The sequence below is a fragment of the Carcharodon carcharias genome, chromosome 12 (assembly GCF_017639515.1).
Source record: "Carcharodon carcharias isolate sCarCar2 chromosome 12, sCarCar2.pri, whole genome shotgun sequence".
Lineage (NCBI taxonomy): Eukaryota > Metazoa > Chordata > Chondrichthyes > Lamniformes > Lamnidae > Carcharodon > Carcharodon carcharias.
Genome location: NC_054478.1, coordinates 77,172,788 through 77,196,446, shown reverse-complemented (window position 1 = coordinate 77,196,446; position 23,659 = coordinate 77,172,788). Strand labels below are relative to the sequence as shown.

Below are 23,659 nucleotides of genomic sequence, written 5' to 3'. Positions count from 1 at the left end.
CCTGAAACTTTTCCAGAACTTAGATTACCTATTTGAGAAATAAAGCTGGACACTATTCTACATGAGGCCTAGTAAACAGCACCTATAAGTTTTTTTTTGTTTTGTGTCTGATCATCCTGACATCCTAATGGCCCATCTGTTTTTGAAATAACCATGTGGCTCTGGTTATGAAATATCAGAGATTTCTGTACTACAACACCAAGGTGCTTCTTGTGCCTTAATTTGCAACCCCATGTGATGTGCATGTTAGCTTTCGCTTCCCCACTTCTGTAACTCTTTGGGCAGAATTGTCCCAGATTCGCACTAAGTGCGGTGGCGGGTGGGGAATAGAATGTTTTACCCACTGGCCCAATGGTGGCTTCTCACACCATATTGTCCCAAACCTGCCTCATTAATCATGCATTCCGGGGAAACACGTCGTTTTGATGGCGGGCAGGCTCTCATTTGCCCGCCATGTCATCACCTCGCTGCTTCATCACATTAGGTGGCATATTTAAAGAGTAGCCATGCGCATGCCTTTCGGTGCTTCCAGCCCAGGACTGCTGCACAGAAGACATGTCCCCAAAAGTCAAGAAGACTGCAGGCCCCTAATTTAGTGATGCATCCCTGGATTGCCTTTTGGATGCTTGGAGGCCCGCCATGATGCCCTCTACCCCTACAGGAGGGGCAGCAACATCACTGCCTCCCAGGCTAGATTGGTGGCAGCAGTGGTCAGTGCCAACACCCTGCAAAAGAGGAAGCCATGCAGCGCCCAAAGAGGATGAATGATTTCCTCCGTTCCGCCAAGGTAAGCCATTCTTGTCACTACTCTCAACTCACACACTCACAAACCCATCACACATCCACAGGGATCTCACTCTGCCAGTTCACGTTCCTTGTCCTCATCCCATTCATGGGACCACTCACCACCCACACATGCCAAAATACTTATCATCTAGCCTGGCAGGCATCCTGCTTACAATCTTTCCATCTGTCTTCATGCAGGACAAGCTGGCACACAACAAAAGAAAGAGGTTGCAGACTGGTACCTGAAATCAAGGTCCCCATGGAAATAGAAAATAGAATCATCCAGCTGGCTGGTAAAGACCTGGACTGTTCCTGTGCTGACGGTGAGGTCAACAGTGCTCTACCAAGTATGGATCCAGCAGTTCAACATTCATCGGACAACCATGCTGTGAGTGATGTATCCTGTTTCACAGGCCACTCTCCTACACTAATTATCTCTCCTTGCTTTCGCAGGTACATCTGGGAAACAGCTGAGGGAGTTCACGATCCAGGTCCTTGACTCAAGCCCCGAAGACAGCTCGGAAGAGAAATTTGCCGAAACTCCAATTGAAGATCTGTCACGGCACTCACCCACACCCTCCACCAGCACAGAGAGGCACGCTTCGGTGGGACCTAGTACAAGAGTAGGCTCGGGATCACAATCTGGTGAGCACAATCTGCTCTGCAGCAGGGAATTCCCAGGTGTCCGGTGCTCAGTGGACTGCCGGAGGCCAGAAACCTGCTGAGTCCAAGTCAGATGATGAGCCTCTGGACTCGGTCATACTTCAGCTGCTGGAGCTTCAAAGGCAAGCCCAGGAACATCAAGAAGGGATATCTGCTGCACTCTTCAGATTGCAAGGCACAATGAAGGAGTTCGACTGCCTTCAATCTGAGGTGATAGCCAGCATGCCAACGTACCGAGTCAACACTGTTAGGATGGCGGCCACCATGGAGATCTTGGTCCAGGACATTAGTCCTGCATGGCTGAACTCCATCACTGACGCCATAATTGACCTCCAATAATGTCAATGTGAGAGGGTTGTGGGGCAGCTTGATCTCATTCCAGCTACCCTTCCCCTCAAGGAGTCAGCCAGGACACCCATAGAGAGTAGGATCAGCAGGTGCACAATCCGGGGTCATCCACCCAGGTGACTCTGGGAATGTTCAGCCCATTCGAATCCCCTCTTCTGTGACCCCAGCAGCTCCAGTTCCACAGGCCGAGGAGGTTGCCACTGCCATACAGCAAGTCAGGGCCCTTCAGGTCTGAGACCTCCAGAGGTCATTACAAACAGGGCATAGCAGTCAGGAGGCTGCCTGAACCTCCACTGTGGATGTCGTGGGAGCACCAAGATGTAGCGGCAGGGTTAGGAAGGCTAAGAAGACGTAGTTGAACAACCTGGGCAGGGGTGTTAATCACTTGCACATAATGTTCACTATTGTAAATAAACTCCCAAGAATGTCTCATTGCCTATGGCTCCTTGTTATGATGAGCAGTGTTTGTGTCACTCTGATGTGAAACCTTAGTTCTTGCACCAGATAAAGGCAGGTGTCTCAATGTAAGGCCTCTTCCCTGTGCGGTGTGTAACCTTCAGAACAAAGTGGCTTCACATTCACTGGACACATTACTGATGCCTGCATATCAATGGCACTTGTAATTGCAGCCAGAATGGGCAGGTGTCACACAGTTCCATCATTTTCTCTGTGTGCTCTCAACACTTTGAGGTGGGGCCGGCCCCCCCATCTCTTCAGCAGCTCTAGGGGACAGGTGCTGAAGGCTAACAAAGGATCAGGTGCATTTAAAGTTTCACAACTGCTTCTCTATCATATGGTCCTGGTCACAGAGTACAAGTGAGCTTCCCTCAGCCAGAAAAGTGTCAGGCATTCACAGAGGGTATGTGAAGATCTATGGAGTATCCTCACTGCAAGGCATCATCATCCTCCTGAAATCTTGCAACAATTAGGGCCTCTGCTGCGTCTCCATGACAGTAGCATTATCACAGAAGGTATGTGCGTTGCCATCAGCCAGACTGGAGTCAAACATTCACAGATGCAATGTGAGGATCTTTGGGGACACCTCACTGCATGTCATCATCATCTTCCATGAGTCTAGCAGCTGTGAGTGCCTCCTGAGCATGTCTGCCTTGTCTGGCCAGTGTGATGACCTCATCACCAGCATCCTCACCCTCATGCCTGTCGTCGTTTTTCTCCTCCATCTCCTCAGCCAGCTCCACCCCCCGTTGCAATGCCAGGTTGTAAAGGCCGCAGCAGCAACGACGATGCATGACACCCTCTGTGGACTATATTGCAGGGCTCCACCAGACCGCTCCAGGCACCGGAACCTCATTTTCAACATCCTGCTGGGTTTGCTCCACCAAGGGGCAAGTTGCGGCATGAGCCTCGTTGTGCCTTCTCTGTGCTTCACTCTGAGGCTGCCTCCCGGGTGTCATCAGCCATGTCCTCTTGCCCCCAAGGAGCCAACCCTGCAGCTTCTGTGGACCCTGGAAGGTGTCAGGGATTTGAGAGCTGCTAAGTATGTAGGAGTCATGGACACTTCCTTGGAACTGTGCACAGACCTGCAGGATGCGTTTATGCTGATCGCACACCAGCTGAACATTCAATGCATGAAAGCCCTTGAGATTAACATAGTTGACTACTTGTCGCCATGGAGATCTGAGTGCATATGAGTGCAGTCAATGGTATCCTGCACCTGTGGGAAACCTGATATCTGGGCAAATCGAATCGCTGTTGCATCCTGGCTTTCCTGGTCCCGGGCGATATGCATAAAGTGTTGTGCAGTTGTGATGATGCCTTCTGTGACTTCATGGATGCATTTGTGGCTGGACGTTTGTGAGCTCCCACAGAGGTCATCTTTGGAACTGTGAAAGGAGCCACCGGCATAAGAATTGAATGCCACAGTCACTTTCATGGCCACTGGCAGCGGATGCCCTCCATGTCCCCGTGACACCAAATCCTGCAGCAGGTGGCATATGTGACTGACCAGTTCTTCGGCGCAGTCTTCGGTGACACTGGTTCTCGGTCATCTGCAGCAATGAAAGGTGACGTTTATAGATCTTAGGTCTAGCTAGGCGACGACCAGCGACTGCTCACTGTGGCTTTTCAGCGGCTTGAGTGGGAGCCCCGCTGCCCCTTCTTCCTGTGGGTGCTGCTCCTCCTTCTACCCAGCCAGGTGTCTCCGTTGCTCTCTTCCTCTTCATCTCTGCTCTCTGTAAGCCATGAGACATACAGAAAAGGCACCAGGCTCCATGGTCCTGATGGACTCCTCCTGCAGGATGAAAGAGAGAGGCGCATGGGTGTTCTAAGAGCTTCTCTTGGTTACATCTGAATGCCCCTTAACACATCCCAGAGACTGCTGGCAACCACGTGGATGGCCAGAGTTTAATGTGCTGGCTGAGATTTCATTGACCTCCACTTGACCAATTGGTGGCAGCTTTGCCCATTGGACAACATGCTGTGGTCTCAGCTCAGGCATAGGCATTCTCCTAGCCCGCACAGCAAGGCTGCACTGTTAGGTTGAACCATGGGAGAGACTGACCCAAACCTGAATGAAGACATTGCAAGGGGCTCTGAGTGCCTCCACCAGTGACTGCTCCATGGACAGCTTCGCAGAAGATTGTACGACATACACAGTCGCCCAATTGTTCTGTAATCCACTAAAATGCTCATTAGATTGCCGTCTATGCATGAGGGGTGAAGAACTCTGGAGCGTTTGGTGGCACTTTCAGGCCTCTGCTTTGCTTGAGTGGGCAAATAAGCTAGAGGCCTGACTCTAAGCATGTCAATATGGCTGCTCCTGAACTGCCTTAGCTGCGGATGAATGGTCACTTTATAGAAGGTTTCCCTAATGCGTGGCCACTTCCCTCACACCCGCATGTGCTTGTGCACCACAGAGCAGCCCTTGCCTCCCGCCCCCACAAAACCTATCTCGACTGCAGTTCAGCCCTTGCCCGCCGCCCCACCCCCCACCCAACTCGCCTCAACCACAGGGCAGCCCTTGCACTATCAGCCAGCTGGGAAGAAGTGACCTGGCTGTGCCCTCTTCTGAGTGCGCAGCACCTCAACCTTGAGGTCCAAAGGGCAACTCTTGTGAGTGCTGTGCAACGTTACCATGCACTTGCCTCCAAGTTCCCCTCGAAGTGCAGGTCCCCAGCTGGACACCTTATAAATGTTGTTGTGAAACACGCCAGCGTGCAATGACACTGATGTGCTTGGATGATTCAGTGTATGGCGGATGATTCCAGCGAGCTGGGCTCATAGTGATATATAGATGTATTGCAATGAAGTTCCTGACGTCCGGCGGCAGGAAACGTGGCCCATCATTGACAGGCAGAGCGGACGATTGCAAAAATGGTTTCACGATACCATGAATCCGAGTTTTGGCCTTCCCGCCAAATTATCTGCTCATGCCCACCAAGGCGCCCAATACCAGCAGGAAAATTCTACCCTTACATTTATTTATAGTAAATGACATTTTGTCAGTCACAAGCTTATTCCTCCATCACATCTGGATCTGTGGATCCTAACACATCTGTGGTCCTAACACATGTTCAAATCATTGTATCACCAGCAAACTTTCAAATAGTTCCTCTGATGCCTCTATCCAGATGACTGATAATGATGGTGAAGAGAAATGGGCCCTAGATCCGTGCAGGACTCTACTACCATTGTTAACAGCCTGGTGTCGAAGAAAATTTGACTCAAAATCCCTCAGGACTTTACCTTGTAAATTAATTCTTGTCAAAAGCGATTTAAAATTGAAATGTGCAGTATGCACAGATTGGAAAAGAATGCTGAATATTTATTAGTTTGATAAGTAACAAAACTATTGAAAGAAATGGGAGTAAATCTTTTTCAGTGATTTCATTGGTCACTCCTGCAGTACTTTTCAGTTCATGAATGCTAGCGTTAAAAAAAATGAGCAATTTGAAAATTCTGTTTTGTGATAATTACTTAATGCCCTTTGGTAGTTTTTGCACCTACCAAATGAATGGTACTGACATCTGAGCCAAACAGCAAATTTAATTTAAAGTAAAAGTCTGCATTTAAACCATCTATGATATTTCATCCTATTCATGTGAAAATCAAGGTGTGATGTCTCTGAAAGATAAACAGACATATTTGTCCCAGACCACCACTATTGACCCGGTAGGACCAGGGGAAGGTCCCATGATTTGCATGTCTCTGATAAGCTGGTGGTACATTCGCTTCTCCTAAAATGCTATAAAATATGGCCCTGGGCCCGAGGGAAGATTCTGGGTGTTTCTCCCTACCCACGCTCCCCCCGCCGCCCTCCGCAGCCTTTTTACAAAGGGGGCATTCAAAAACTTTTACAAAGAAATTGGCTAGCCAAATGTTAGGGGGCTAGGCAAAATTTCTAACCTTATTCACCAGGTGAGTTATACATCTTCCCCTTAGTAAGCAGGTACCCTGATCGCCCTAGGTGTACCAGTGAGAATCACATACAAGGTCCCAAAGAAGGTGAAGGCCATGGGTGCTCTGACATTTACAAGGACCTAATTTTATCTCTATGTTAGAGACTGAATTTTGAGTACATTAAAATAAGGCTTTTGGAGTCTCCGGCTGCCATGTTGCCCCATCTCCTTACATGTATGATCTTTTAAGGGACAGGCAGAGACGTAGGAAAGAATTTAATCCAGGATATGGATTCCCACCCGTCAGCTGAAGAGCTGGCCAGAGCCTCGCACTGCCGCTGGGGAAGGCCTGCCATATTAAGTGCCTATCTTGCTTCCAGCAGGCCCCTCCCCCTTTTCCAATGCCACGTCCCTTGATCAGGCACTGAGTGACTTTGAACAAGGCATCCCATGTGGTGACTAACCTGCTGCTTGTTGAATACCAGTGGCAGTGGTATGAGGTCCTTAAGTGGGCATTAATTTCCCACTTGAGAGCCTCAAATAACGTTTGGGTGGGAAGGACATCCACGAACCTTCCTGCTCCAACTTAATCAGGTGTAGGCAAGAAGACAGCAGCATCCCCATCTAGAATTCTCCTGCTCAACTAAATGTCCCTTCCTCCAAATTCATGGCAGGGGTCATTAAATTCCACCGCCATCCCCATAAGTCCCTGTGGGGAACTTGGGTGCAGATAGGTTCTGGCCATTCCTGTGGACTCCCATTGAAGTTACAGCCAGTGGATTTTTGGATCAATATGTTTAATTAAAGAGATGATTTGTTAAACCTGTGATTACTCACATCAGAATTTCTTCTCATGTATTTCTTCATTCTTCATAAAATTTGATCTCAAAGGTTCCAGCAGCATTTGGTTTAGGCGCTTCTGTTAGATACTGCACATTGAAACCTAACCCCCTTTCATCTGCTCCACCATAAAAGCAGCAATGGGTGCTTATACCCTCTGCCTCCTCACAACTTCCTTTCCATTTTCATTCTGTTGCAGCATATTCGCATACCAGAAACAAGATGCCTTTTCATACTGTCAACATTTTTTTCATCTGAAATGTAAATTAATTCTTTCTGGTACGCTTCAACAGAGATCAAAGTGGGGACATTAACCTTAGTAGACTTTCTTTCATCAGAACCAATGCCAAATACTGTGAGGGTAGTGTAAGAAGGCCAATCTAATTGTTATCCATGGCCCTCCTCCAGGCAGAGCCCTGTACAGAAGAACAAACATTTCAAAGGCACTGAAATTTTTTTTTTGTAAATGACCTTATCATAAGTCCAAACAGTGTGGAAAAGAAGATTAAGCTGAATAATTCTTGATCTTTTTACCCTGCCTACTTTGATTTGTATGTAACTTTATTAATTTTGCATATATAATGTTGCTTAGTGATCCTGACAGCAGATGCTCACAGGTGGAGAGAGTAGGGAAAAGTAGCTCCTCATGGAAAACTCGTGACTTGTTTATTTTGTTCGTTTGTTACAGCTATTGCTTTGAGGTAGACTACATTAGCATTTTAAAAATAAACACATTTCTTTCAAGTACAGGAGCTGATGGCCCAAAGGTCTCTGTTGGCCTAGTCTATTCCCTATCCGTTGATCCATCAAAAACAGATAAAAAGATAACAATACTCTATTTGGGGGATAGTTGTTTCTTCCAGATGTAATAGTTTGCACTTTTACAAGGGAGATTAAACAAATCTAAAACTATTCTTGCATTACAGCCCTGCATAAGATCAACATTCAAAAATATGGATTACCTTTATTTTAAATACAATTTCCTTATGTTTATGCTTACTGCTGTACTGAATTAGTTCATACCCTGGACAATATTAGATTACCAGTCCACACATGTGCTGAGTTTTTGTGGCCACAGAAAATGACAGGAGATGCAAATCTCGTACTTATTCTGGATTTATTGAATCTCTTACCTTCACAGTGGAGCAGGGATGGGAGCCTTTAATCCTAATTGTAATTAGAGCTTTTGTTGAAAAAAAAGTCACACAATTTAAATGTGGGCATTTAGTGGGAGTTCGCAAGTACAAATTAATCATAAAAATTGGATGTAAAATAATGAATTTGTTTTATTCATCATATTTCTCACCGATTTTACAGTGAATATTTTTTAGTTCTCCTGCTGCTCTAGTCACAAACACTGCTTATTTCAGCTGTCTGAATTACCATTTATCACTAAAAACTGTAAGATAATTATGTAATTATGCATTGATAATTCCGTTGGAAGGCTGCTCCCTGACCACAGTTTAAAAAAAACTGGCACAGTAATTACATGGGAAATAAAGAAATAACAAAGTAAAGAAACAGAATGGAACTACATTTATCTTTATAAGTTTCAACCCCCAAATGTTCAACAAACTTGCACTTACTTTCATCTGTCTTCCAACAGAACACTAACAGAAGTTACATTTAAATAATTTGAATTCTGTACAGATACTGCACTAAAATGTTTTTTAAACAACTTTTGCTGTTTAAAATGGCAACAAAACTCTCCTTAGATCAGATCTATTTGGAATAGATTTCTTGTTTATTCCATTTTACTTTGAGGAGTAGGCAAGTTCAAATTGAGTTAATACATAATTTTAAATGAAGTCATTAGCCTAAGAATTGCATACACTGAGTTGTACTGTTCTTACTCAAATAGAAAATGAGTTGCACCTACCGATGGCCTGGAGATATGTTTACATCATATTTTTGTGGATCGTCTTATTTGCATATAGTGATTTGTGGAAAAACTCATAAAACGGGAGTAATATGCTGGAATGGATGGAAATTAGAGTGCTGCCTTTTATTGTCAGTTCTGTTGAAAATCATAGCAGCAGTCTGGGGAACAGCAGGTCAGTAAGGGACAGTGCTTGGCTCAGGGCAGCTTTCAGCTAGCTCGACTGCATTTTGCATGTCTGCTTTTGTGCCATGTTAAAAGAATATCTAACACACAAAAACTGGGCAGAGAGAGAGGGATGGCATGACGCAACATAGAGGCTGAGAAGGTGCCACAGTTTCACTGAGTCCAATCTGCAAACACTACTGGATGAAATATAATAGAAGAAACAATCTTGGGTATCTGTGGCAATATTCTAAAATGGGAGGGGTGGCGCGGGATGGCGACAGGGGGGGTTGCGGTTGCTCACTAAATCAAGATTTTATAGTTTGGGTACCTCTCTGCCCTAATATCATTTACATGCATGCACAACCCTAAAAGCTCTTCTCTCCATTTAACCAGGATGATAGCACTACACCTCTCACTACAGCTCTCCCTTTGCATAAACTCCTCAATTGCCAGTCTTCACCTAACTTACTCTAGTTGCATCATGGTTGTAAGAGACAGGCTACTAGAGGGTCATCCCTAACCTGAAGCAATTCACCACTTGCATGGCTGTGGAGCTGATGGAGAGACTGGAGATGATGATGTTGGGGGCCACAGTTCCAATGACAGGTTAGTAGCTAAACACCTACACTGTCACTGTGGTATCCCAGTGAAGAACCACCCAGTCATAAGCTTTCACCTATTTATTATAATCCTAACTCCCAAAAAGTAATGCTCATCCACTCCTAGATTGTACTGTCCTTGCTTGTAGATCCACTACAGCAAGCAAGGACAAAAAGGGAGAAAGGTGAGGAGGATCAGAGACAAACTGATGACAAAAACAAGGAAATTAAATGATGAAGAAGGTGTAGCAAATGGTGAAGAGACTCCTGGTCCATGTCCCTCTATCACAAATCACTTAAACTCACCCCCTTCTTCATTTCTTTTTTCACTCCCATGCACCAGCTCAGATACTTTAGCCTGGCAGGAGTTATATAGTCTTAGTGAGGATAGCAAATAATTCACAGAGCACAAGGCAACTGTAGAATTTGGGAGTGGGTGAAGATGAGTCATCTTTCAAAAGGAAGCTGAGGAGAAAGCTGTTCATGGCTTTAGAATTATGAGTCCCAGAAATCTATTTGTTCTAAGCTGTAAAAATGGGTATTCAAGGTGCATACCTATCTGCAGGCTCTGAACTCTGTCTTTAAGGTTGTATGGCAATTGACAGATGGGATTCTTGAGTCTATGCCTCTCATTTATGGCAACCTAAAGGAAAAATCCCCTTCATTGCAGACATCAATAGAACATATCACAGTTTTATTGCAGTTTGTAGCAGGCCCCTCCTAAGAAGCAGCCAGGGAAAAGTGCCTGCACCTCCGTAGAAGTTATAGACTGAATCACCAATGGCAGTAGAGACATCGGCTTCCAGGCAACGATAATGGCGATGCACGCTTCTGTTTCCCAGGGCTTTCAGGATCTGATAGATGCTATTAGACTAGCTGTTCAGGGAGGATGCAGTCGTCCTCTGCATAATAACTATTATAAAGAATGTGCTTCACTGTAGCACTCCTCTTCTGTCCATTCCACAACCAACTGTCTGCAGAGGCCCAGATTTCCTGAGATCAATGCTGGTCAATGTGTGTTTTTAAAGCAACTTTATTCTTTCATATTTCCAATGATTTTAGACAACAGCTGGTCAGCTCACTCTTATGGAGTCATTGTCCATGGGAACAGGTGGTAGATTTTGTCACTCATAAGCCACTGAGTGACGTAATGAGGTCAAGGAGGACTGAATTTTGAAATATCAATACCTAATGGTAATTTGCATCATATCTCACTTTGACATGCAGGATCCTTCGCATGTTGTACATGCAATCTGTGCATCCAGGGATGGAAACCCTTTCTGTTGAGAATTTTGAGGGGATTTCTCTCGGAGCTCACAAAGCATTGTGGATGCAACTGATTGTACTTTGGATCTTGGGAAACCTGTAACCCACAACCCTGGATGGCTCTTTTATTCAGCTGCCATTCTGTGATGCGAATGGTCATAAATTCCCCAGATCTCATTTGAAGTGTGTTTGTCTCCTGACAAACAGATGTCCATACCACCCCCCTGGCTGATAATACATGAATTTCCCCGTGACAGCCTGGAATTACACCTTGTACAAATATTGGGTGTAGTCATGTTCATGGTCACAGAGAGAGCAGTGCATGCAAGTGACTATCTCTGTAAATCCTCCTACTGTTTGAGACAGATCACCCCAATACCCCTTTAATGAAGCTCATTCTGCTTATACACAGCTCTTCAGTAAGTCCTCATGACATGTATTATCTGTGTATTTTATGAGAGGAAGTAATATCTAGCGGGGTCCTTATTCCTTAAACGCTGCCTGATTCTCATTTGTTCCATGCTCTTCTGCTCCTCCTCCTCCATGATTTGGCGTACAAGGGTATACCCATAGGGAATACCATACCTGGGAAGCCCCCACTGTGGTTAGTGGAGGTGGTGGCCATGGGACCCAAACCCTCTGATGGTCTTACAATTAAAGAAGCAGTCTGAAGCAAGTCCAGGTCTGCTCAGAATGCTAAAAAAACAACCGCCAAAAGTTATTCCCAGTTGCAGAAATCAGTATTGAAACTCTCCACACTTTTCAGGCTCACAAACTCCTCACTTCCGATTTTCTTGGCTGATTCTGGCAACAGCTGCACTTTTTATTTCACATTCTAACTTGCCCCTAGTGCATTACATGTGTAAAAGCAGACTTATGATAGATGTAAATGAGCTCACTCAGGACTTCATGGGCAGATCGTGGGAAGGGCCAAAAAGCACAAGTTAATTTGGGGAGATGGATTTTGGGGCAGGGAACCAGCATTAATGGTTGCCAATAAAGTTATTTTACACTAAAATTACAGCATAAATGGAATGGAATTTCTAGGTCATGTTTGATTAAAAGTTGGTGAACAAAGCAAAGGCAAAAATGTTTATGAATTCTGCATGAAAATCAACAACATCTTGCTTTGTAACTTTCAGTATCATGTCATTGCAGCTTCAAAAATGAGAAAATTGTAAGTGCAAAACCTTGATCATTAATATTCCTTTTCAACATTAAAATCTTCTACATACAGAGCAACTTGATCTGGCAGTTCTCTCAGTTTGCACCAATCTCTTTTCTTTTTTCATGTCAACTTTAATGTAATATTATCAAATATTTTTTTCTACATCTAGTCTAAACATTAATGAAACTACTGTAGGGATGTTCATGTTCATGGCAGGGTTTGCTGTGGCTGGTTATACAGTGAAACCTTTTATTGCATCTTCCAGTTTGCTGTTGTAAACAAGTAGAATAGGAGATGACAATGTGGAAAGAATTGTTTTGACTGGTATATGGAGCAACATCCTAGGTAAGTTAAATTTAATGCATTAGGATACTAATCTTAAGTATAATTACCAGGGCGATCTACAATACCATCGTCTAGGCTAGAACTAGCAACTATTATTGTCCCTGCACGTGTGCAAGTTCTGTGCTGCATAGTGGTCCTTGTAACAGGTGAAAAAGCTTGGCATTTCCCACTCTGCTGATCCAAACTCTAAAAAGGTTATTGGAGTCATTCCCAGGTGGTTTACCATGTCTCACTGAAATAGTTGGTGGTATTTTTTTCAGATGTGGCTGAACAGGCATCCCCAATTACTCTGGAATGCCTTTTCTCATACCAAATCATCCAAAAAATGATATGCTGTGATTGGAAAACTTCTGAAGAATCTTCCTGCAAAAGGACTAGAGAGGTTTTCAAGTCTCATTGTGATGACACCTGGAGGTCTGTTGGTACATTCATCATTGGGAAGAGGAGATTCCACCAATGGTGTCTGACAAAGTGAGATTAGCTATATATTCCCACAGATGTTTGGGCACAGATTACCCAGATTACCACTTGGACATCCTGACCTGTCTGTCTGATATAGCCTTTTCCTCCTTAGAGTGCTCTGGTGGACATATTTGATGGATTTAGTATAAGCAACCTCTGCCCATATTTGAAATTGGTTACATCTTGAATGTGCCCATTTATGTAAATAACCAACAGAGAAATTGTATTTCAAGTGATTACTGACAATATTTTGTGAGCTGATTTCAAAATACACTGCAATGATCACGGGCTGGATTTTACGTTTTCGTCAGGGAAGTGGAATGGAAACTGAATGATCCACTTGCTTCATCACCCGCCATCTCAGCTTGTTGAATCAAACATTGGATGACCAGTTAGTGGCCATCTGGCAGGAAGGAGGGCAATTACAAGTGCAAAGGGGAGCTCCGCATCCAATCAGGACTGTAGGCAGTGACATCATTTGGAGAAAGGTAATGCCATGACCATGTAAAAGGCATTTCCTTGAAGAGGTCTATGAGCTAAGTATGTGTGTGTGTGTGTGTGTGTGTGTGTGTGTGTAGCCTCTTTTTAATTTATGAGTGGCTTAATTTAAAAATAACCCTGCAGACAAGCTTTAGTCTTAAACAAATTAAAAGTTATTTTATTACAATGTGACTGCTGCAAGTTATTTAAGTATAAGTGATAAAGTTACGAACTAAAATACAGTTACAAAGATTAAAATGCAAATAAAGGATAAAATAAAGTTAAAGATGAAATTTCAAATCAGTCTCTGGGAGATATCATTATAGGCCAATTGCTTGAATTCCTTCTTTCTGAAGTGAAGGGTTTAAAACCGAGGTTTGGTTTAGCAGCTGTGATGGCTTCTGCAGTCGACTATTTAGAGGTTTGCCTTTTCAGGTGGACTCAGCAGATCACAGGTTTTTGGGAGAGAGAGGTTTCCTATCCCTCACTAATTCTATGGTTTTGGCACTTGCAGATTGATTGGACTCTTTCAGCAGAATAGCAGTTGATTTCTTAATACTTTGTTCTCCCTTGGCCAAGAACCCTCTCTGATGATGTTTCTCAGACTTCTCCCTGGGGGCTATGCACACAAAATGGCTGTTCTCATTCTGTCTTTATCATAACCAAAACAAAATGGCCGGTATGTTAATTTTGATAAAACGTTGTTCCAGAAGCAAAGAAGTTAACCATCTTGAGGTCCTTTGAAGTTTCTTCCTGTCACCTCTTCCCGCAGAAGTGAAAAGGTTATTCACACCTTTTAGAATTGAATGGAGATCCCTGGAGTGTCTTTGCATTTTTAAAGACTCTTCATAGCCAGCTATAGAGATGTGAGTCTGACAAGATTTGAATAAACACTGGAAGGTGCCGTATTCTCTGTCCATACTTCCATTTTGAAAAATGCTTTTAAACTCAATGTAAACGCTTGAAAACAGAAATATGCCTTTAAAACAGTTGTCCTTAAAATCTGTAATATCATAATTACACGTTTGTGCCAATATGAACGGGCTGTCGGTCATGGTTATAAGGCCTCTTGCTCTCAGAATGTCTCTTTGCTTTTTATTGAATGCTCAGAAAAGCTCAAAAATTAGATTAAGAAACATGCAGATGCTGTCCCCCTTCCCCAGCAGAATCTGCTACTGTATTCAGCCATTGTGTTGGTGGCAGGCATTTTCTTCTTATTCTGCCTCATGATGGTTGCTGTAAAATACCCCCAAACTTTTTCATGGCTAATGCCTGTAAATTGCAGCCACCGACGAAAAGTTTCAGGTGATTGGGCTGTTAACAAGCTCAATTACGTTAGTTAGTAATTTCAAAATAGCAGATGGGCTGCCGATTTCCATGCTCACTTGCCCTTCGTAATTTTGGAGACCGGCATGATGTCATATGGCCAACCTAGTGTCATAGTGGGTGAAGGCCTGCCTGATTTGCAGATATAAACTCCAGCCTGTCATCTGTTGGGAATGTGTTGGTTACAGAATGGTGTCCCTTAAAGAAGCCTTTGTAGTCTTCAGTAGGTTAACAACAAATCTTTATTCACTACTTGGAACTAACAATACACATATATACCATAAAAGATACAGGCATGCAGCTCTCTCCATGACTCGGAGCGGAATCATCCCAGATTTGCTCTTAAGTATGGTAGCGGGCAGATAAAACAACGTTTTGCCCACCAGCCACGATGACAGGTTTTCACGCCGTATCGTCCCAAACCTGCCTCATTACTTATGCATTCCCAGGAAACACGCCATTTCCATGATGGACGCGGGCTCTCATTTGCCCATCACACCATCACCTCGCTGCTTTAGCATGCCAGGCACCATATTTAAAGTCTAACCGCGTGCATACATCTCAGTGCTTCCAGCCTATGACTACTGCAGGGAAGATGTCCACGAAAGGCAAAATGGCTGCAGCCCCAAGGTTTAACGACACATCACTGGAATGCCATTTGGATGTCGTGGAAACCCACCGTGATGTCCTCTACCCCCAGGTCTGGCTGCAGGATGGGCAGCGGCATCACCAATCCAGCATGACAGGCGGTGGCAGCAGTGGTCGGTGCCAGTTCTGCACAAAAGAGGTTGACCATCCAATGCAGATAAAGGATGAATGATCTCATCTGTGCAGCCACCCACATATGGCTGATCTGGTAGGTAGAGGCCCCTAAAAGTGATGTGGTGCTGTCTGTGAAGCCTGCTGCTGATGACTGCAAGTGCTGACTGTAGCAAGGTAGGCAAGCAAAGCTTGAAGTCCCGAGAGAAGTGCAGCCCGCCAGGTGCACGTCACTTATGTGCTTTTGTGAAACACGTCAGCGTGTTTTCTCGCCGACGTGGGCTGATGATCCGGTGGGGGTGTAGGGGGGGGGGGGGGGGGGGGGGGGGCGGGTGGGGTGGGTGTGAGTCCGGCAGGCTGGCCTAATAATGATATGCTGATGTATTACAATGAGGTTCCCAACTTCCGATGGCGGGAAACGCAGCACGCCATTGGTGGGCTGAGCGGACAATCGCAAACTGGTTTCACATCATCATGAAACCAATAGCGTCATATTGTCTGCTTATGCCAGCAAATACGCCCAACGCCGACGGGCACAGAAAATCCCAGCCTAGATCTTTACACGTGTTGCTCAACACCACACTGACCCTAGGCCTGGGTCATGTGTCTTCTTAATTCACTGTGCAGGTGGTTCTGTACTCAGTCCTACATTAACCGTGTATATGTCAGACCCTTATACTACACCTCCCCCAAGTCTTTATCCAACGTATATGAAGTTACACCAGTCTACCTCAAGTCTTAAATTGTTATCAGTCTCATACATTTACATTGTTGTTACACACTATTACTGTTACTACATTACCACTACTACAGTATTATCACTACCCCATCTCCCCCTTTCCAGTTCTTGAATTTACGGGCTCAGGCCTGAGGCCTTAAAACCCCTCTATATCTTCTTCATCATTCTATCAGAAGAACGGTTGGCTTTGCTGGTTCTGGTTCTTGGGGGTTGAACTGGCATTTGGATGTTTTCTTCCAATGCTTCACATTGAACCACAGTTGGTCAGTTCATCAGTTGCGTTGATCAGTGGTTGCTGCTACTCTGAATCATTTCTTGCTGGGTGGATGAACATTTTATTCTGCTCCTCAGCATTTCTCTCTCTTTCTCTGTGTAGGCCGTCTCAATGCCTTCTTTGGCTGAGGAAGAGCGTTCCTGTAGCAAGAAAAAGGATTGGTGGTACGCTCACCTCTAGTTGTTGTTGTCGATGGTGGGAGACTGCTGCCAGGTTCCAGCATCTCTTGTGGCCATGGCATGCTGGCTTGGAACTGCTGTATGTGCACAGTTGCTATGCCCACCAGCTGTACCATTGTCATAGTTGGAGGTAGAAGCTTCTTGGACTGCTGATCACTGTGTTGTACTTCTGCGACTGCTGATCACTGTGTTGTACCATTTCCACTGGAGGCATCATGGTTATCTCATGGATGATAGGCTGGTCTGACCAGTTTGGGTTTTCTGGGGCCTGCAATGAGAATGAACCAACCTGCTCCGCAAAGAGAGAAGAAAGTTCAAAGTTGAAGTCTGAGTCTGAATACTCTTTAGTGTTTGGGTACTCAGGACTATGCAGTTGCAGTTGGCTAATGACAGGGTGGTCTTGACATCCTCTGCTATCTGGAGGAGATCTAAGGCTACACAGGCATCCCAGCTCCGGAGAGGGAAAGACTGGTTACAGATGACTTACATCAGCTCAAAGGTCTGTTTGCCGCCATACATTAGATGTTCCAGGATCATGCCAATGACTGGGAGTTGGATTCCACCTGCCCCATAATGTGGAGTTCTCGCTGTTCCAAGCTAGAGGTCTTTGAACCATGGTTCCTTGACTTGACTAGCGCTTGAATCAAATTTAAAATTTGTTAGATGACCATTTATAAGGATGTCAGCATTTCAAAATGAAGAATCACAATCCTTGATCTCACCCAAGAAGCATGGTTCTGTGTCTGCCAGTTTTTCGGTCTCAACTTTGCTAATTACATCTGGGGTTTCTGTGTCTTTCTGACTTGCACAGTTAGCCATAGTGTCCAACCCTGTTGTAGTGGAAGCATTGGGCTATACTTGCAGGACACTGATCTCTCATGTGGGGACGCTTTGCACTGCAGCACTGGGACTGGCAAGGCCACTTTGCAGAGAAGTTCAGGAATTGCTTTCCCTGGCTTGGATTGTCCCTGTGTCTTTGTGATCTGATAAACTGGACTGTGAGCTTGCTGTTTTCCCAGAGGACAGTCACGACATTCCTGAGAGATTTAGTTAATTATTTTATTTTTATCTTACAAGTTCGTAATGTTTGAGGCTCTGACTGGCAAATCAGTTTTTAGCAATGGGCTTCGTTCAAATGGCACTTCTGACGCTTAATTAGTGAAAGAGTTCTCAGGACTAGCTTTAAAAGATTTAGTTCACCCTTGCAGGCTCTGTGGACTCTGTTCTGAAGCTGGACTTCCAATGGAATCTTCTGCTGCAGTAAAAATCTCTGTCTTCAGCTTCCAGGCTCTTTTCTCCTGAGCATTTTCTGGTGAATTTTCTCAGCATCTTCAGCTTCTGTTGGAAGCTTCTCTCAGGTCAGAATTTCTGTTGAAGTTTTTATTTTTTCAAGTCTTTCAGCATTTTAGCGAGGTTGAGGGCTTTTGATCCCTTTCTGCCAACATGTTGGGAGGCTGTTGGTTACAGAACAATGTCTCTTAGACAAGTCTTCAGTAGGTTAACAGCTATTCTTTATTAACTACTTGTAACAATATACGTATCTGTAGTAAAGGGTACAGGCAAGCAGCTATCTCCAGGCCTAGGTCTTAACACATCTCTGGCCAACATCACACTGACCCTAGGTCTGGGTCACGTGCCTTACATCACTGTGTGGGAAATACTATATGCAGTCCCACATTAACCCTGTATATGCCAGGCCTTTAAACTACATTATCTTACTAAACATATGGTCCTAAAAATGAGTTTTAATTTTTTATGCATGATCTTTTACAGGTATCAGGGGCTATCTAGCTCGCAAACAATATAAAACAATGAAAGAAAGTTATATATTGGCAACAGGGCAAGAGTTCCAGACCACAGAATGTAGATCCAGCAATGATTATGAACAAATAAGGTGAGTTATTGGTGTTATTTCCAAGCATGTTTAACATGGCACAAATCATGTGGCTGCTGTGTTTTATGAACTACTTTTATGAAAATGTTGTGTCCCATGCAAAGTTCGTCCCCTGAAAATACTAAGTAATGATGCTTAAATTGGTTTAGCCAGAAATAATTCCGTTTTCAGAAATCTTTGCAAGCCAGGTTTTTTTTGCAATAATTATTACTCGTGCCTGCTACAGAAGTGAGATTTCATATGAACCAACTATTAACCCTATCCATAATGTATGCTAGTTAGCATTCCACAAAGTCAACCATTTATTGCTATATATCAGAAACACTAAGAGATGCCACCCTCCTCAAGAGAGTAAGTCTCAGATAAGTTCACCTTTCCTTATAGCTCAACTGTCTAAGTTCAGAAATCAGTCTCATACAATAACGTGCATTTATCTAATATCCTTAACATAAAAAGGTTTCAAGGTGCCTAAAATACAAAGGGACATGGATGGTGACTATAGCAGGAGAGATTAACAAGAGTGATTGGAAAATTGGTCATAAAGTTAGGTTTTGAATAGATTACAAGATCGATGCATTTTGGAAGGAGATTCCAAAGAGTAAGATAAAAGCAAAATACTGTGGATGCTGGAAATCTGAAATAAAAACAGAAAATGCTGGAAGATTTCAGGTCTGGCAGCATCTGTGGAGAGAGAAACAGAGTTAACATTTCAAGTCTGTAAGATTCTTCTTCAAAGCTGAATCAAGATAGAAATGTAACGGGTTTTGTACTATTGAAGCTCAGGAAAAACTTGACAAAAATGTCTTGTATCCATGACAAAGGGAATGGTAATGATAGTGTTAAAGACTAAAGCAGGTACTAATAGTGGCATAAAGGTCATTTAGCAGAATGTGTTAATAGCAGAACAAGAATCAGTGCTCTCTGAAAGCAAAACATAACACATTACAGACAGGCCTTGTGGTGGGAGGGGGTTGGGGAAAAATTATATCAAAATGGAGGAGGGAGTTCATGGTCTGAAGTTGTTGAACTCAATGTTAAGTCCAGAAGGCTGTAAAGTGCCTAACTGGAAGATGAGGTGCTGTTCAATCAGTTTGCGTTGGGCTTCACTGGATCAAGGACAGAAATATGGGCATGTGAGCAAGATGGTGAATTGAAATAGCAAGTGACAGGAAAGCTGGGGTCATGTTTGCAAACTAAGCGCAGGTGTTCCGTACAGCAGTTACCGCTGGCCATTTCAATTCACCACCTTCTATTCCATCCCTTCAAATTTAAACACCTTTGTCAAATCATCCCTTAATTTCCTCTATTCTAACAAAAACCAGCCCAACTTTTATATTTTATACCAGGCAGGAACCTAATAAATCTGCACTATACCCTCTTTATTGCTTGAAATCTTCTTATACTGTGGATCCCTGAGCTGCATACAGCACTCACAACTGTAATCTTACTAAGGTTTTATATAACTTCATCATACATCTCAACTTTTATATTTTATACTTCTTTCCATAAAACCCAGTTATTCCATTAGACTTTATAATGACCTTTTCCACTTGAGATCTGCTTTTAAAGGCTAGTGAACTTGAACCACAAATCTCTCTGCTGATCCACATTACCCAGCTTTCACCCACTCAAAGTATTATTAATTTTATAAATCAAAATGTACCGCATTACATTTATTGATACTGAATTCCGTCTGTCACTTTATTGCCCATTCCACAATCTTATCAATACACCCTTGTAACTTCCTTTGGAGCTTAGAATTAGTTTGCTATGCCTCCTATTTTAGTATTCTCTGCAAATTTAGACCCAACTCCATTTACCCTATATTCAAATCATTGAGATACACAATGAACAGAAGATGTTCCTGAACAGGTCCCTGAGAGACACTACTAACCACCTCCATCCACTCTGAGAAACTCCTAGGGCAGAATTTTGCCGTTGGTGAGCAGGGGGCAGGGCCCACTCACCGACGCATAAAATGAAGGAGGATGACGTCGGGGGACCCTCCGACGTCATCTAGCCCCATTTAAATTTTCAGGAAAGCAGGTGCACAGCCAAATCAGCTGTGCGCCCGCCGACCTGTCAATGGCCAATTGAGGCCATTGAAATAATTAAAGGACCTGCCCGTCCAACCTTAAGGTTGGCAGGCAGGCCAGGAGCCCCAGCAGGCAATAGAAAAAACATGAAACCTCATCCACCGTCGGGATGAGGTTTCATGTAGGGATTTAAATAGTTTAATAAACTTATATTGTAAATTATGAACATGTCCCATCTCATTGTCACATAAGGGGGAACATGTTAGGGATTTTTTTTTTCTAATTTTCATATTTTTAGAAGTGTAAGCGATGCCTCAGGGAGATGTGCGCTCTTTCGTGCGCATGCGCGCACTCTCACTTTTGGGGAATCCCCCCAGCCCGCACAGGAAGTGCATAGCGTTTCCGCCAGATGTCACACTGGGTGGGCCTTAATTGGCCCGCCCACGTAAAATGGCGGCAGGGCCCGCTTCTCCGGAGGGATCGGCTCCCCATCCGCCGGAGATTGGGTCGGGCCCACCCGCCTGGCAGGCAGAAAATTCTGCCCCTGCTCATTGCATTCTTCTTTGGAACAAGATTTCATTCCAATTTGCTACAGTTTCACTGAATTCAAGCTCCATTAGTCTTCTCCAACAGTCTCTGCTGTGTGATACCTTTAAGGCTTTCATGTACATCACGTCTACTATATTCCCCACATCCACCATATATATCACCTTCTCAAACCATTCTATCAGGTTTAAAAACAAAAAACTGCGGATGCTGGAAATCCAAAACAAAAACAGAATTACCTGGACAAACTCAGCAGGTCTGGCAACATCGGCGGAGAAGAAAATTAGTCAGGCATATTATTCATTCCTGAATTTTGTGGCGGTTGCTTCAAATTATTTTCCCAGCATCTAGATAATTAGGCATTTCAACTTTAATTAAAGATGGCAGAATTTTCCCTACATAGATGTTAAGCTTCTGTCTGCAATTACCCAGCTTACTTCTGTTTCTCTTTTTTGAAAATGGATATTACATTAGTTTCTTGCCAATGCATCCTACACATTCACTCTCATTAGAACTCTGAAATGGAGGGCTGGGTTTTCACAGAGTTGAGGAGACTCCGCAGACCTTTAAAAATTGTGGCCAGGATTCCTGGCCCCATTGCCGAAGCCCCCAGTTTTTGTCAGCATGGGATAAGGTGTGGACTGGTGCAGGTTGTGAGCCCACACCCTGCACTCTGACCTGACAGACTCCATTGCAGGGATAGGCACCTCCTAGCCTCCTGCAATTTTCATGGGGTCAGGCCAGCTTTTCAAGGACTTGTGGTTCACAGCCTCTCTGAAGACTGGGATCCATAGTTTGGATGGGGTAACTTTTGAAAGGTAAGTTCAAAAGGGCTTATCCATGGCTCTCCCACTGCCAACCTATGCCCCCCACCCCCCACCCCAGTGGCTGCTCATACATTCCATGCTAACCTATGGTATTTCCATGTCTATTCACCCAATCAATGAATGAAGCAATAAACCCTTTGGTAACAGTAAGATGTGTGGGAAAAAAGCATTAAAAATTCATTCATTGATAACTTTCTTTTAAAAACTGCTTTTACTACAGCCCCATAAAAGCTAAAAGTGTCAATCATCCAGACTTTTAAAGTATCAATAGCAGAAACTACAAGTGCTTGACACCTCTTTATTTTGTATAACTAAATATTGTACAATTGGCAAAATAGATCTAAAAGAAAAAGCTGTCAATCAAGCAATATTTTCCCTTGGGCACAGCTGTTTTAACAGAAGGGTAGATATCTGGCCTCACACACATCCATTATTCTGTTGAAACATAAGTGTACAAGGGAAACATTATTGATTGACAGCTCTTTCTCTTAGACCTGTTTTGTCAATTATACAATGTTTATTTACACAAGATCGGGGTGTCAAGTTTTTGTAATTCCTGCTATTGATACTTTAAAGGTCTAGATGATTGACACATTTATAGGGCTGCAGTAAAAGCAGTTTTTTGGAAGAAAGTTATGAATGAATTATATTATTAAAGTTTTTCCACACATGCCATTTTTACTATAGGGTTCATTGGTTCTGTACAGATTGCATACTGGGTGCATGGGAATGAAAGTGCCATAGATTGGAATTGTGGGTGGGTGGAGGGCATAGGCTGGCATAGAGGGTGCGAGGGGCCATTGGGGCGGGTGGAGGCACATAAGTTGGCAGGAGGGTATGAGGGCTGGGAGAGAGGCATAAGTTGACATGGATGGGGCATGGAGAGTGTATCGGGAGTGAGGAAGTGTACAGGTTGAGGACCTAACTGGGATGAAGTCTCAGAGCATCGAAGTGGGCCATTTAACCAGCCCACCTCGACACTCGTCAGCCCGCCCCTGTGGCTGCTTCAGAACTGCTTCCACGGATGGTGGACTCCAATTAGCACCTGCCCCCTGGAATGAAAATCCTGCCTTTGCAAGCACTTTCTCCCAAGGTGGGCACGCCAAATCAGGAAATTTCACAACTCCCACTACCCACGTGCAAGATGAAAATCCAGCCCATAATTTCCAGGGCTTCCATCATTTCTTTGCCCATTTCCCTCAGCACCCTCTGTTGCATCCTGTCAGGTCCCAGGATTTTGTCCTCCTTTAACTTTTCTAATATCATCACTTTATTTCTTATATCTTTCATCTCACATTTAACCATTCAGAATTTACCTCTTCCCTAATACTTTTTCTGTTTATATCAGGTGCTTGCTAACATCTGTATTAATTTCTGATTCTCCTCTAATAAATCGCTACCCTCTTCTTTAAGGAATCCAATTTGGAATTTAAAAATCTCTTTTTATATATATATTTGTGGAATATTTTACTGTTCTTAAGAATTTTTGAAATTTTCTCCATATATTTGTGCCTTGCTTTCCTGTTCCTCACTTAACCATTCCTTATTTTATCCTATTTTATCATACCTATAGGCCACATGTACTCCCATCTTTAATTTTAGTTTGTTTCTAATGTATATATTTATCCACTGTACTCTGAAACTTGAAGTTGTCTGTTTTTTTCAGTGGCATATATGTATTCTGCACCTTTGCAATTTCCATTTTGTAATGTCTCAT

General features: G+C 43.7%; 1 protein-coding gene across 13 annotated transcripts in view; it reads left to right on the top strand.

The window, feature by feature from the left end:
* myo3b (myosin IIIB) overlaps nucleotides 1–23,659 on the top strand; it is a 661,003-nt gene that overhangs the window by 510,980 nt on the left and 126,364 nt on the right. For 12 of the 13 annotated variants that reach the window (XR_005944587.1, XM_041201000.1, XM_041200999.1 and 9 more), the window contains one exon: nucleotides 18,413–18,533. Coding sequence is in view for 12 of the 13 variants with exons in the window: in XM_041201000.1 (XP_041056934.1) it covers nucleotides 18,413–18,533 (121 nt within the window). In the remaining variant the exon portion in view is untranslated. Of the gene's footprint in view, nucleotides 1–12,680; nucleotides 13,293–18,412; nucleotides 18,534–23,659 lie in introns of those variants that run through there. The other variant, XM_041201009.1, reaches the window with a different exon arrangement.